Raw genomic sequence first — 15,214 nt, forward strand, 5'->3', positions numbered from 1 at the left:
TGAGGCATACTACAGACTGTGTCTCCGCCAGGCCTCGGGGAAACCCGTGAGATGAAAAGGAGTTGATCCCACTCTCAGAGGATGCCATTTTCTATTCCATTTTTGCGCCACTGGCCTGGAATTTTCCCCATCTCTAGGGAAATCATAGAAGAAAGGGAAATCGAGAGGCAGCTAAACCATCCCTCCCATCTGCCCTTCCTTTCCCATGGCCAGCCTGCAATCTTGGTGCTTCTTGAAGGAATCCCTCAGGGCCTCCCTACTCCAGGCCTACCTCTTCACTGCCTCTAGATAACTTCCTGAAGCCCCCACCTATTGTGGCCTATTTGCTTCAGTTGTCACCCGCTGCTTCTGGGAAAGAAGACAAGCATTTCAGACTGGCACCCGGGCCCATCTCCTCATCATTTCCCCCAACAAACCCTACACTCCAGGTAGCAAACCTCCTATGACAGTGGAGGTCAGAAAATAATCACATAGAATCAAAACCATCCTTGAAGAATTCCTGAACCAGCCCACAAAGTACACCTCCTCCACCCAGCTTTGTGTAGACAACCCAAAAGGGTAATTCTTATGCACCAGCGATTCTTTATAAAACTAAAGTTTAAGTAACTAGACTGCAGGAGCAAGCACAGGTAAGACCTATATGCAGAAAGGCTGGAAGTCCAACTTGCTGGGCCTTGAGGTAACCACCAAAACCCAGGGACATCAGAGCTGGGTGATGAATTCCTACAGGACCTACTCCTTCTATGTTACAGAGTAAGCTTCTATGGCCTATAAGATTTGTTGTAGGGAAGATTCGAAGAGTCAGTTTTTAACTGTGAAGAGAAGTTGTAGCTTCCCCCAACATCAGCTCTTTCACTCATTCACACCCTTGCAAAGGTCTGGAATGTTCTTTTCCTGCCTTTATCCTCATTTCACCAAGAGTCTCCTCATTTAAAAAGCCAACTCAAAGATCCTCTGAAGATACGCCTTCTCCTAGCTCTATGATTGTACAGCACAGAGGTACCTGAACTTTATGGATCTGCTTACACATCTACTTCTCCTCCTAAAGCCACAGACTCTCAAGCACAGCCCCAGTGTGGCTCCCCAGTGCCTAGCACAGAGCAAGGCACACAGCAGACCTTAGTCAGTGGTGCATGAATGAGGGAGTGGATTGCAAACTGCAGATAAAAGCTACAAGAGGATGTGGTGTCCCCTTGGACTCACCTGTCTTTTGTCCTTGGCAAAGGTGAGTCTTCCTTGGCCAGGTAAGTCCAACCTGGGCTGTGCCCTGAACTGTCTGCCTCACCTGGGCCATGTGGCCATGTGTGACTCAGCCAGGAGATGGGTTGGCAGAGTCATGTCTAAGACACTCTGAAAATGCAAAGCACTGTTATTGTGTATCAACACCAGCCAGGTGGCCACTTGTTCAGTCTGCAGGCAGATAATATTGTAATTGTTTCTATCTTTATCGCTTTGAGAAGTACAATATGAGAAAAGTAAAAACAATCAAGGCTATGTTTAGCCCTGTGTTTTCCCCATTCGCTCAGGGAACAGAAAGCGATTTGTTGGGTCAGATCACCAGACAAAAGAAACAGGAATAGAAGCTAATTTTTAATGGCAAACTGCCCCAAGCGCTAGGCCCTCACGTCACACCGTACAAAGGGCCTCGGTAGGCCTCCAAGAAGAGGATATGGGGTGCCCCTGCCCCCTCATTCAGTATCACTTCTGCACAAACAACTATAACTCTTTCAAGTCACAATGGCCATGATGTAGGAGTCTACTGAGCAACAGTCACTTGGTGTAGCGGAAAGGGCAAGGACCTGGGTTCAAACCTCAGCTCTGTTAGTTACTCAGTTCCTCATAGCTATTATGAGAATTAAACAGGCATCTCATACAGGGTATAGAGTAGGCTCTCAAAAGCAGCAGTCATCATAAGGATAATTAACGGTACTGGAAAACGCTCTCCTAGCTGAGGCTTGACTCAACCAGAGCTGCAACTGGGTGCCAGCCTCTGTAGAATCTGGCTGGAATGGAAACCTGGCTTCTCTGACTAGGATTTCTCAAAGTGTGGCTTCCGGGCCACCTACAGGAGCATCCTTTGGGGGTGTTTGTTAAAATGCAGGTTTCTAGACCCCGTCTCTGACTTGGTAAATCAGAATCTCTCTGGGTAGGCATTTGCATCTTAACAAGCTCCCCAGGTTATTTCAATGCAAAAATGTTGAGAAATGCTGTTCTGGAAAGCGGATGACATGGAGAACTGAGTTCTCAAACATCTGTCAGAATGGCAGCCCATCCAGACCATTCAGCCCCACTGCCCCGAAGCTTCAGGAGGATTGACAATTCTGGTCTCTACAAATTTGAATTCATAACATCACTGAAAGTTGGTGTTTTATGTTTCGGTTTGGGCCAATTCCAGGAAGAAGAATGGAGAAGGATCACTTCACCCTTCGAGTACTTAGAAGTTTCACAGGACACGATGAGGATCCTTAGGGCCTCCTTCTCAAGCTACACAACATGCTCTCAATGGAGAGCCACTAGCAAAGGCCTTAGAAGCTAATTTACTCCTGTGAACAAGATGAGTGTGAAGCCTCCCACTTTCCCCCTGAGAACACGCAATGGCCCATCAGCTGTGTCCTAAAGATACACAGAAGGGCCCCCATCCACCTGCAGCCTGACACCAAGCCGCTGGCAGACCTGAGCAGGGCGCAACAGCCCACAGCCTGAGAGCACAGCACCAGCCCATTCAGTTCTATGCTGTGCCTGTTGCTTTAGCCTTTAGGGCATGTAAAGCTTCTCCGTGTCCCCAGTGAGCATTATCTTCACAAGTCTGAAATTATACATACGTGAGAGCATGTGCATTTGTGTGTAGCGCAAACACACATGAGCCTTTGCCTGCAGATGGGAGGGGGAGCCACACAAGCATCCTCGGGCCCAGTTCTCTCACAGTCTTGGACAGACTAGGCTCTTCCAAAGCTGAGGCTTGATGACTGAGCTTGCAGTTTCTGACTTTTGATTATGCCACAAAGAACAGGAGAATGAGATGCCTACATATGCAGAGACAAGGACCCAAATCCCCAAATTTGCACTCACAAGGCTCTGGTCCTGTCACTGTCTGACTAAGAAGGGCAGAAGACTGCTGTGTGCACAGATCCTAGAGCTCAAAGCAAGAAAAACACTCAGAGGAACACGAATGGTATTTGACCTCAAATGTTCTTATTTCCATTTCTACCCTTAAATTTGAAGGAAAATTCCCAGGGCCCCAGATTCTTGGGGGACTATAAGCCTTCATATATTCAAAAGATAGAGGAGCTTTATAGCCCTGGAGAGCTTGTACTATGTTTTCGATGGTGCCTTATGGTCACATAAGTACGCAGAATGTAGTTTCCAGAAAAGGTTAAGCACCTCAAGTACAGACCAAGATACAAAATGCCCCAATTAGCAAGCTTGCTGTCAGATCAGGACCAGCTGACTCATTCTTACATTTCACACCTATCTACTTGTGCTGACAATGAGTATCTCTCCCCTGCCCTGTGGGTTGGGTTGTGTGAACTTGGCCTCAGGGCCACAAAGATTCTATGCTTGGTTTGGGGAGAAGCTCACCAAATCACCAATGGGAAAATCAAGAGAGCCGAGGTGTCTTTCTGAAGGTGGTTTTGCGTGGGGGTGCGGGGGACACAAGCAGGGCAATGACATGAGCTCCCCCATGATTGTCTCATCTGTTTTTAAATGGACTTGAGAGCCTCTGGCTCCCTGGAGGGTCTCTTTGCTTATATGACCAGAAGGAGACTCAATTCAGAGCAGTGTCAGGAATGAAAGGTCCTCGGGCTTTGCCTGCCAGGCCTTAGCTTCAGGTCCTGCCCACGCACCTGAGATGGACTGTAAAATGGCAGCTGTGTCTTGGGTTGGGGGACAGCAACACAGGACACCAAGTTCCTCACACAAGGCACAAGGAATTCGGATGGCTAGAGATAGCGCTCCATCAGGACCCACATCCAAGGAAGAAGGCAGGCGGGTCTGCAGGGCTCTGGGAGGTGACAGAGGCTACTAAGGACAAAGTTCGGGGTTCAGAGCCATTACCAGGACCCTGCCCTTACCAGCAGAGTTGTGGTGGCCCATGGCAGCTGCCGCTGCTTCTGGGAAGTCTTTGCTCTTACAAAAAGATGCCCGGTGGGATCCTCAAGGTTAAAAGCCATACCAGATGGGGCACTGGGAACAGGGGCCTCAATCTCACGATCTGCACAAGGTGGAGTAGACTAGGGTCTCATGACAGCCCTTTCGGTTCTGACCGGGCCTTCCTACTCCACCCCCCAGGCATTCATAAATGTAAGGGAACAGCTAGTATTTGCAATGGCAACAAGAACTCTGAAGGGACAACAAGGTCAGTTTGGGCCATCTCCTCTGGATTTCCAGCCTGATTGTGGGTGTGCACAGAGCATGGGAAACGGGCAGCTGCTGGTGATGCATCTCTCAACTGATGTGCACAACAAAGCTGGGTGCCATTAAACAGATGAGGGAACTGGCGACAGGCAGAGCTTTTCACGAAACTGTCAACAAATGCATATTTACTGTTCATCAGCTAACACTCTAATAGGGTCCTTGCTGAAGCTGAGGAAGAGCATGAATGTGCATCCCAAGCACGTGATTCATCTCATGGGCTGTCACAGCAGTCCCCATCTGACTGATGGGGAGACTGGGCTTCAGAACGATGTCACATCTCCCCCATGGACACACGTCCAGCAAATGACAGAGCTCGGATGTCAAAAGAGTCTGCAGTCCCAAGGTCATGCTCTTGCAGTTGGGCCAGGCTGCCTAACTTGACCATCTCTTCATGTGGAAGGCATGGCACCCAGATAGGCTGGCAGTGGCCATTTCCTGTCCTCTGGCACTATTGTGGTCCCCTCCCCATTAAGTCAGCCCAACCTGGGTAAGAAGGCAGCCCTGGGAAGCTCTGTTTTCACTTGTCACTGGCAACACTTGTCATGTGCCAACCACATTTTACATCTACTTCCATTCTGTGCTTTATTATTCCTGAAACACTGCCTGAAACCAATGAATGGTACAAGGAAGAATTTAAATACCCTACATGGACAAACTATTTTAGAGATTTTTAAAAATCACACATATGACCATCATAAAAATAAAAATAATAAAGCAAACCTTAAAAAATCCTATATACATATACATATATATACACACACACACACTTATATATGGATATAATATTTTTTCAATAAAAACAAATCTCATTCTAGCCTATACTGGTTAACACGCAGTCTCTTATTGGAGGACCTGGCCCAATGACCACATTCAAAATGGTTGTCTCTGCAAAACAGGAAAAGTGGCAGAGACCAAAAATTGGGCCTGAGAAGCTCTGATTTTGTTATTGCTGTCATTCATTTTGATTCATTCATTTGTTTATTTGTTCTAAGAATCAAAAACACTCAAGCTCTGATGGCCACCCTTTTCCTACAACGTGCAATCACTTTCCACTTTCCATGACAAACAGTGGCTGAGTTTAAAGACGAAAGCTACCAAATCTCAAAGCAAAATCTTTTAGTCCTCCCCAGCTCAACACAGCCAACTGGTTTACCCTGTAGAAATTAATACAGAGAGTGCCCCAGGGAACAACCCTTTTATGTACAGAGTAGACTTTAACAGCCAAGTAATTAAACCCTGAAAGTAAGAGCTTATAATTAAAATGCGGACAAACCTGAACTGGGGCGGCACAAGGAGGGCTGCTATAATATTTTTACAATTCCTTTTTATACATAATGTATGATCCTTCTGCTCAAGTTTCCTCTATGTTCTTTGCCTGTGAAATAATTTACATTAATAAATAATTTATTACCATAACTCCTAAAGTAATTATGGGTTTCCATCCAATTTTTTTTAGCACATGAATTGTTTTGTTCTCTGTCCACCGACTTGTATTTACAAGACTTTTCCTAGTAGCCTTTTTAAAATAATTGGTATTGCCTTCGCTTTCTTACATATGAGTGATTTCCAGGTCTCCTCCTCGCCTGAGTGCTGAGGAAAATGGAATGTGTGGTGCCCATTGTCCCTACAATACAAATGCACTGAATGGCTGCAATTAGCCAAGGGTGGTGAATGGAGACTGCGTTCACTCCACTTGCCTGTTTCACCAAAAAAGATTAAACTAGTACACGTGTGACCCTGGGTCCCCCACTGCAAATGGCAGAAGATGTGGAGGGAGCCTGGACTGAGAGTCCACATGTGGCCCTGCTTCTCCCCACACAGGATGACTCTCAGCCACAGCCCGGGCCCCTCTTTGTACCCACTAGAAATCAGAGTCAGGAGCAAGGGCTGGCTCCCTCGCCCAGTCGGCTGACCAGTGGGTGGGCCGCACCACGGAGCTGCCACCTGACCTATGTTTCCTGTGTTGAGAGCACAAGAACCAGTCTTATAAATGGCTCTTTCCCAGAGCAGCTTTGTAGAGGAAATTCCATTTCAGCAAAGAAGGTGAGCTGGGGATGCTCTGGGAGATGAGAAAGGAAGCCAAGAGTCAAAACAGCCTCTGCTGGCAGGAGCCCTGTGGTGGGGACTGAGCTGGCACCCTAATAAGGGGCACTCAATCCTGGTGCAGGGCTGGCTGGGCAGTGCTCAGCTCTACCCTCTCTGCTTCTCCCATCCACACTCCATGCTGGCTTTGTTCTCTCTTCCACACTGAGAAGCACAAAACCACTTCTCTGTATCAAGTTCCTAAACTGGGGTAGGGGATAAGAGTGGGGAGGGGCCTGGTATCCAGCTTGCAATCACAGGGCGTGAAGTGCTTTTAATTAAAAAAATAAATAAAAAGCATAGGCCAGGCGCGGTGGCTCACACCTGTAATCCCAGTACTTTGGGAGGCTGAGGTGGGTGGATAACCTGAGGTCAAGAGATCAAGACCACCCTGACCAATTTGGTGAAACCCCATCTCTACTAGAAATACAAAAATTAGCCAGGCATGGTGGCAGACGCCTGTAATTCCAGCCACTCGGGAGGCTGAGGCAGAAGAACTGCTTGAACCTAGGAGGTGGAGGTTGCCCTGAGCCAAGACTGCACCAGTGCACTCCAGCCTAGGAGAAAGAGCAAGACTCCATCTCAAAAAAAACAAACAAAAAAAATAAATAAAATTAAAAAGGCATTGTTGTGAGTATTCGATTTATATTAGTTACGTGTTTTATCTAAGTGGGTGCAGAGGAGGCTGAGCTACTTGAAACGGTGGCATTTTAAGAAGTGACCAGGGTGCTGTGCTCCTTGCTCTACTGCACTTGCCCAGATTTTCTGCAGAACATTCGGGAAATTTGAACTCATACTGGCTTCCAGCGAGGACCCTGGCATGGGGCTCAGGAGGAAAAAATCCTGAGTCACAGGACTAACTGTCCCCAGCTCTCATGGGAGAATTCCACTGATCAGCACCAGAACATGAATCTTTTATCTTCAGGAGACAGGCTGGGGGTTGGTGATTATGATAATTTGGTGTTTTATCTTTGCACAGCATTGTCAAGAGCTAGAAGGGCCCAAAACCCTCTTGAAAAGTCCAGCCGGCCCCTCAGAGTATTCTCTTCCCCACTGTTGAAAAGCAGGCATGCCAGGCGCGGTGGCTCACGCCTGTAATCCTAGCACTTTGTGAGGCTGAGGCAGGCAGATCACGAGGCCAGGAGATCAAGACCATCCTGGCCAACATGATGAAACCCCGTCTCTATTAAAAATACAAAAATAAGCTGGGCGTGGTGGCACACGCTTGTAATCCCAGCTACTTAGGAGGCTGAAGCAGGAGAACTGCTTGAACCCAGGAGGTAGAGGTTGCAGTGGGCCAAGATCATGCCACTGTACTCCAGCCTGGTGACAGTGGGACTGTCTCAAAAAAAAAAAAAGAAAGAAAAAAAGAAAAGAAAAGAAAAGAAAAGAAAAGAAAAGAAAAGAAAAGCAGGTACACCTCTGATGAAATCTTGCTGCCTGGAGTGCACTCCCAGTTCACGGAGCACCAGAAGGGCTGGAGAGGTAACCTGAGCTTCCACTAGACAGAGTGTACAGGGTAAGGCTCCTGACTGTTGACCCCTCTCTCCCAGCAAGTGCAGGAAAGGGACAGAGGCAGGAGGGAGGATGTGCGCTAGTGTGTGGCCATCACCTTAAATCCCCACAATCTGCAAGGTGAGGAAACCTAGCCAGGAAGACGGGGTGGTATCCCCATAGTTCAAGGGCCTCCACATCTCGTGGAAGTTGGCCTAAGCAGCGCGGAATTCACTGTTCATTGATCTTTCTCCTCCACCAGACAGAAACCTCCCTGAGGGAAGGGGCAGGGTCTGATCCACTCTATCCCTCACCAGGTGCCTGACACACAGCAGGTGCTCAAGTCGTATCTATGACAGCACGTCACTGCAAATGAAACAAAATGCGGTCAGTGAAACACCTCAGTGATGCACAGCCACGCAGGTCAGGGTTTTCCTGAATCAGGGAGGGGCTGAGCAACAGAAAGATGAGGCCCATAGACAGACAGCAGCAGAGGAGAACGAGGGGGACTCCAAAGACCTCCCACCAGTACAACGGCTCCCCGCTTCTCCCTCTGCTGCCTCGTAGTGCCCTGGCACTGTCCCACAGAGCAGAAGGAAGACAGGACCATGCTGAAGAGGAGAAGAGCCTGGGACGGAGGCACTGGGACCCCGCCAGCACTTCCTAAAGAGTCACTCTGTAAACAGGAGTCTGGAGACACAGCGTAGTCCCTCCTGGAAACCACGGCCTCCCCGGTAGAAAGCAGGTTGCTGGGCTCCGCAGCCTCCGATAGATTCTCCTGGGCCATCTGGGCTTTTCCCCACAGACCTCCTCTCCCCGGGGCCTCTGCCTTGGTCTCTGGGCCTCAAGACCTGCCCCTACAAGGGTGAGTCTCTCTGCCATCACAAACCCACCACACATTCACCTTATTATAACTTACATAGTGCAAAGACTAGAAATCCTTGAAATAAAGACCAACATCTCCACAACCCAGTTTACTGGTCTGGCCCGGTTGACAGCTAAAGTTTAGGCAGGGTTGAAGGTTTGGGCATGCCAGGGCCTCTCTCTCTTTCCCAGCATGACACAGGAAGGAAGCTCAAAGGTGAGGCTGTCCCAGGAAGCAGGCAATGAGGCAGGCTTCTGAGCTATGTGTCTGGGGCACTGAGGGTTTGCTGAAAGCCGTAAACCATGGGGGAGGTATTCAATCCTGTGGGGACGGGCCTCCGAAGTATGTCATACAGAAAACCAGGGCCAGCTGATCTCCCTGTCTCCATCTTCTTCAGCGGCAGCATCAAGAGCACCGCCACATGTCCCAGAGCCATGGCATATGGTTGAGAAGAAAACAATCTCCCTTCATCGCCCACCTGAGTCCAACTCTGCCTACTGAGGGAGCTTGCAGAGGGCCACCTCACTAGACCTCAGTTCTCCCGTATGTGCATGAAGCCGCTGGCAGAGCCAGCGGGGCCCGGCATGTACGAAGCCTGGCACAGGGCTCAATCTAACATATCGCCTCATCTACAGCAACTGTATCTGAAGAAGAAAAACAAAACACCTCACGTGCAGGAAGGACCGAGAAGGAAAGGCAAGGGAAACTCTGAGGTCTGACCAAAGTAACCTTCGAATCTGAAAGCCCACAGTCGTCATCCATCATCCAAGAGTGGTTTCTGAGTCCACATAGACATTACAGAAACTCATCCGGCAAGACGTCCCCAAAGGTGGGCAAGGAGAGCCACAGAGGGACACTGAGAGGTCAAACAATGCCCAATCACCTGAGGCATCAAGAAATCAACATAATCAATGGTCATCTTTTTTGCCCCCTACAAAAAACAGTAATTCACACTTGCACAGAAACAGAAGATCAAGGCAATCTCCTCTGGAAGGCATGTCAGCAAAATGAATCAAGAGCCTTAAAAATGTCCCTGCCCTCCAGCCTGTCTATTCCACTCCTGTAAACTATCCTAGCAAATCATCTCAAAGGCAGACAAGGAGTTAGGCACTTACACAGTCACTGTTCATCACAACAGCAAATAAAACAGCCCCTTGACCCACCAGCCTAGATGTAGTTACATCACTAAAGACATCCTGACACACTTACCACACAATGCGGCACTGTAAACCATTAACATGCATGGAATGAACAATTTTAATGCTGTGGGAAGATGATGGTAACTACTCCAAGTGAAAAAAGCAAACGAATATAGTTTTACATAATTATATGTTCATCGTGCAGTGGGCTATATAAAAAATGCTAAGAACATAAACATACACAAAAACATCAACAGTAACTCTCCCTGGGCATTGGGGCTATGAGAGATTTTTACTGCATACTTTACACTATTGTGCATTTTCTGAATGAAAAAAAATCAACATGAATTACTTTAATCATCAGACAGAAATTCTCAGTGTTGGAGTTGTAAACCACACATTAGTGCCCGTCCCTTCACTCAGGCGCCATAGGGGACCAAAATAGTTAAAACACACAGAAGAGTCCCGGGGCTGCTCTTTTTGAACTTGTGTCCAGAAAGTGCTTTGAGCGTCTCACCTGGAGGACTCAGACCCTGGCTGGAAGGACTAGGAGGACAGCTTCCAGGACGGCCTTGAGTACTTACCCATAATTCCACAAGAGAAAAGTGTAGGTCCTTGACTCATCTTCTTTGGCGTGTGCTGAAAACAACCAGAAAAGCTATTCACTCTTCAAATCATAGGAAGCATGTTTTGCACTGACTCTCTACTGATCCCTTCTAAAGTCACAATAAAAGGGTGACTGTCCTTTGCCAATGTCAGATCAGGGAAAGGAGGAAAAGGTATTCAAAGAGAAACATCTGCACAGAATTAGGCCCAGACTTCTTGTCCCAAGTCTCTAGTGAGTTATGGAGTCCATTGAGTTAATGGGCTTTGAAAACACACAGAAAGCCCCATCACTTCTGACATAAGGGGATTTTTCCACATAAGAGATGTGGAGGCGGCCCAGGGGCAGGATGGATGGTAAACAGTGGAACAAGCTTCCTTGAGCTGGGCTGAGAAGAGACCAAAAGAGGAGGGGACCTCCCTGGGGACACGAAGAACCTCAAGTAGGGAGCAGAGGGCCCCAGGTCCGACTCCGAGACCCCTCCCTTCCAGATCCAGGGAGAACAGCTCTCCTGCTCTGGTGAGAAGCATGGGGAGAGCTCAGAAGGGCTGGCCTCTGCTCTGCAGACTGTTTTGTGGCTACACTGAGGCCCCCTGAGGCATTTTCTCTGAACTGAAACAGAAACTCAAGGGTTATACTTGGTCTCAACATAACAGCGATGGCTTTTGAACTCCTTGGCACTGTATTTCCACAATAGTTTCCTTTCCACTGTAAACATTCTACATCTTTCCTGATGCCCCCCGCCTACCCTCAACTGAACGCTATGGCCACTGGGCAGAAAATAGGCCAACGAGGCCTAGAAGAACCCCAAATCCACGGCACTTGCTCCATGGCTACACAGTAAGCTGGGTGTAGAATATTCTGGGGGTTCCTCATGCTAGGTGATACCCAGGTCAAGAGGCTTGCCTGGTCCTCTCATGAGCAGAGACTACCCAGCCAGAGCCCCAGGAAGCAGCTCTGCCTCAAGTGCTCCGAGGCTCCCTCACTCACTCGCCCACTTGCTCAGTGGGCACGGGGTGGTGATTCTTTCTGGGCGGGCTGTGCTGGGGGTTGATCGTACAATGGTGAAAGGAGCTCTCAGGCCCAGAGAAATGAGCTTGTCACAGAAGGCTCTAACTTCTGAAAGGAACCCCCAACACTCCCCATCAAAATGACACAAACAGACAAGGCTTCCAGGCTGGTAAGTGGACGAGGGCCCAGGTTCTGGCTCTTTAAGGCCTGGCAGGACGGTGGGGCTGACTGGGAACACCTGGCCCATCCAGGTAAGAGGGTGGCAAGCACCTGGCACCAGCTCCCTCACCTCATCCCCATCTACCCAATCCAGGGACCTCTGCACGAGGTCAACACTGTGTTCATCCCACAGGGTCACTAAGGGTCCATCCTGACCAGCCTGGGGACACAGAGGTGAAGGAGGACTCACACTTCATGGAAGACAGTCACAGACAAACCACGGGGAGATCGGGGCTGGAGGGGATGTCCAGGGCAAGTGTGCTGGGATGGGGGTGGACACCGGGGCGGCCTCCTGGGAGGGATGCCTAGACTGGTATTGAGGACCACAGGAGCTTCTAGGGCTGAAGGGGAACGGGGCAGTCCTCCTACAGGTCGCCCTCCTCAGTTTAAAATGATCCTAACAGTATCATCACACTCGGTCACCCTCCTGGATTCCACAGTGATGTAACCATCCCCTCTACCACCATCTGTGGAAATATCTGGGAAGAATTCAAAACGGCTGCACCTGCTTCCTCCCATCCCCCGCCACACAATCCCAGCTGAGAGGTGCAGCTGAGACCACACCAAAGTCATGCAATGGAAAGTGGATGACAAGCGCATGAGAGCCCTGCTGCTGGGGCTGGGCTGCCTGCACAGCCGAGAGCTCAGCCTGTGGATGCCAGGCAGGCCCCCAGTTCCCAGGTTCAGAGAGGGAAGTCGGGCCAGGGTCTGGCTTGCCAAGGGAGGTGGCTCCCAGCACTAAGGGAACACCTGGGCATAAGGAAAACACCCCCTGGGGAACCCCGGCCCCCAGTCCATGCCTGCCAGGTAGGAGAAGGCAACCCAGGCTGGGAGGCCACAGAGGCCACACCAGGATGGGGGCTGGGGAGAGCAGAGAGAGCAGGAACACTGGAGCACCCTGTGTGCTTCACTGGCACGCATGCAGGAGGGGCTGGGGCTTTCCACACCGAAGCAGGAAGCCACATAGCGAGCCGCCCCCTGCCTGGCCAGCAGAACAGTGCTTGCTGGCCGCCTCTCACCAAGCCGGCATGTTCTAGACCAAGAGGGACCTCAGGGCCCTTCTGACCCAGGCCGTCACAAGGAACACTGCCAGAGATGCCGGGGTCTGTCTGCCCACAGAAACAGCACTGGGCCAGCACACACGCACCCCAGGCACTCGTTCATACATTCACTCGACTTGCTCATTCATTCATTCAGTGAGGACTTATCAGCATCTGCAGCAGGTCCCCAGAGTGGCCTGCCATTTCCAACCTGGAAAACAGACTCCTCGCCACCCCACCATTGGCCCTGATCCCAGCCACTGCCAGCCCCAGTGAACGCCCCTCCTAACCGCTCTTACAGCCTGTACCCTGGGCCCCCATTTCCCACCCTCCACCCAGAACCCAGAGCCATCTTCTTAAAGCAGAGATCGGACCATGTCATCCTGTTCCAACAACTTCCCACCACAACCAGAATCAAATCCCGGCCACTACCTCTCCTCCACAGTGCACAGTGCTCCACATGAGCCAACCTGAGTACCCCCAATCTTGCTCTGGTCCTCCCCTCCTCACTCACACCACCCAGTGGCGCCAGGCCAGTCACTACCATCTCAGGGGCTTTGTGCCGGGATCTTCACGCAGCACGCTCTGAGCTGTTCCTGCCCCGTGGCCTCCTCAGTGGCCTTGCTGGACCATCCTGGCTAAAGCGGTGCCTCCCACCCACTTTTCTCTCTCCCATCGCCTCATTTAATGAACATGGCAGGGATTGGAACATCTGTTCCTGTACTGACTCTCTGCTCCATGGGAACAGAAGCTTCTTGAGAAAGGAGGGCTGTCTTGGTTTCAACTTCACAGCCGACAGCAGGCACCACGGCTACAGGCACCTGTCAGCGCCAGCCTGTCCCACTCCTGAGGCCGCACACCCAGTGGATGTCAGGCAACAGAAATGGATTTTCACTGGGCAGAAGTTACTGTCTCCCAAAATCGCTGGCCTCACGCAAAGTCAAACCTCAGTGGGGAAGGGCTGAGAGGCCAGCCTGAGAGTCAGAGCTACCTCGCAGGCCGGCCTGGCCTCCTCATGCCGGTCTCCAGCCCTCTACCTAAGGGTTCCCACGAACCAGCAATGGTGCACACTATGATTTTCCAACTCGAAGGAACGACTTCTCCATTTCCCCATCCCAGGCGAGCCACTGCTTGCTCCTCACTGAAGAGATGAAACTGCGCAGCCCAGTAGTGCGGCCCCCTTCTTCTGTCAGCAGCACCCCAAATTTTGAATTGGGATACCTTCACCCTCACTGGATCATGTCTTAGTGGGACTGTCAAACAAGGTGCCTCCACCTCCCCTGGCCCCGGGCTAGGCCCAGATCTCAGGCCTAGACACTGGTTCCATGGCTGACTCCTGAACCACAGAGCTGGGCCTGATCCACCCAGCAGGGAGGCTCTCAGTCTGCCCGTGGGCACCTGCTTCTGAAGTCCTCCCAGCTGCTCCAGTCATGCCCTTTCTGGGGCCCGACTGGCCCCCTCCTCTCCAGCCCTGAGAGCTCTCCCCGTGCTCCAGGGAGTTCTCTCTTGGGGTGAGTTATCTGGGGATGGCCTCTGGCGCTGACAAAGAAGGAACCCTGACTAATTTCGTGCTTTACCTTCAGACCAGATCAGGGCCCATCTTGCTTTCTGAGCCCCATCTGTGAAGCTAAGCCAGTGGCGGCCAGGCCAGAACGTCATGTACTGACAGCTTTCCAGGGTGCCAGGCCCCAGTACACCCTGACCGCTGGCAGGTTTCCCTGGTCCAACTCCACATGGGCAAACCAGCAGAGCTCCTGCTTGGCTCTAGGTTGGCCAGGGCCTTTTATTCCCCAGGCTACCCGGTATATGCTAACATTCCCACTGGTATGTACCATTCCTACACACACAGCCTTTCCAACACTTTGAACCTCCTGCACCCACAGTGGGAAGAATGAGCCAATCATGGTGTGGAGGCCCCACCAGGCCCTGAGGGAACCCCTCGGCCCTCTGAGGTTTCACAAGACACTCAGTGTCTGCACTCAGCGAGCATCCGAGCCCTGCAGTGCTGAGGTCTGCAGTGAAATAAGACCAGAGCACATTTCCCCTTTGTGTTTCTCCCACTGTGAAGCCTCTGTTCCCGAGCCCACCCTGGGGCAGGGCCTCATCTCTGTGAGACTCCTCAGATCACGAGAAAAGGTTTTTGGAATTAGATCCTCGTAGGAAAGGCAAAAGCTGGAAATCAAATGGAGGCTTCAGGGCCATCTGTCTGACTAAAGAAAGCAGCCCTGGCTTAAATAAAGACACAATTAAGGCTCCAAATGAGGAACTGGCCCAGCAGAAAATGCCAGGCCACAACCACGGTTCTTCGTAACTTTCCTCTGTACATTATCAACTAAAGCAACCA

The 15,214-nt window shown here is 50.5% G+C and overlaps 2 protein-coding genes across 6 annotated transcripts in view; one reads left to right on the forward strand and one right to left on the reverse strand.

The window, feature by feature from the left end:
• The window catches only part of ABRAXAS2 (abraxas 2, BRISC complex subunit), a 943,775-nt gene that overhangs the window by 795,304 nt on the left and 133,257 nt on the right, over positions 1-15,214 (forward strand). The window lies entirely within an intron of this gene.
• The window catches only part of FAM53B (family with sequence similarity 53 member B), a 255,921-nt gene that overhangs the window by 197,297 nt on the left and 43,410 nt on the right, over positions 1-15,214 (reverse strand). For all 5 annotated transcript variants that reach the window (XR_007728722.1, XM_050803753.1, XM_050803751.1 and 2 more), the window contains exon 3: positions 10,581-10,635. Coding sequence is in view for 4 of the 5 variants with exons in the window: in XM_050803753.1 (XP_050659710.1) it covers positions 10,581-10,635 (55 nt within the window). In the remaining variant the exon portion in view is untranslated. The remainder of the gene's footprint in view (positions 1-10,580; positions 10,636-15,214) is intronic.

The sequence above is a fragment of the Macaca thibetana genome, chromosome 9 (genome assembly GCF_024542745.1).
Source record: "Macaca thibetana thibetana isolate TM-01 chromosome 9, ASM2454274v1, whole genome shotgun sequence".
In the NCBI taxonomy this organism is placed as follows: domain Eukaryota; kingdom Metazoa; phylum Chordata; class Mammalia; order Primates; family Cercopithecidae; genus Macaca; species Macaca thibetana.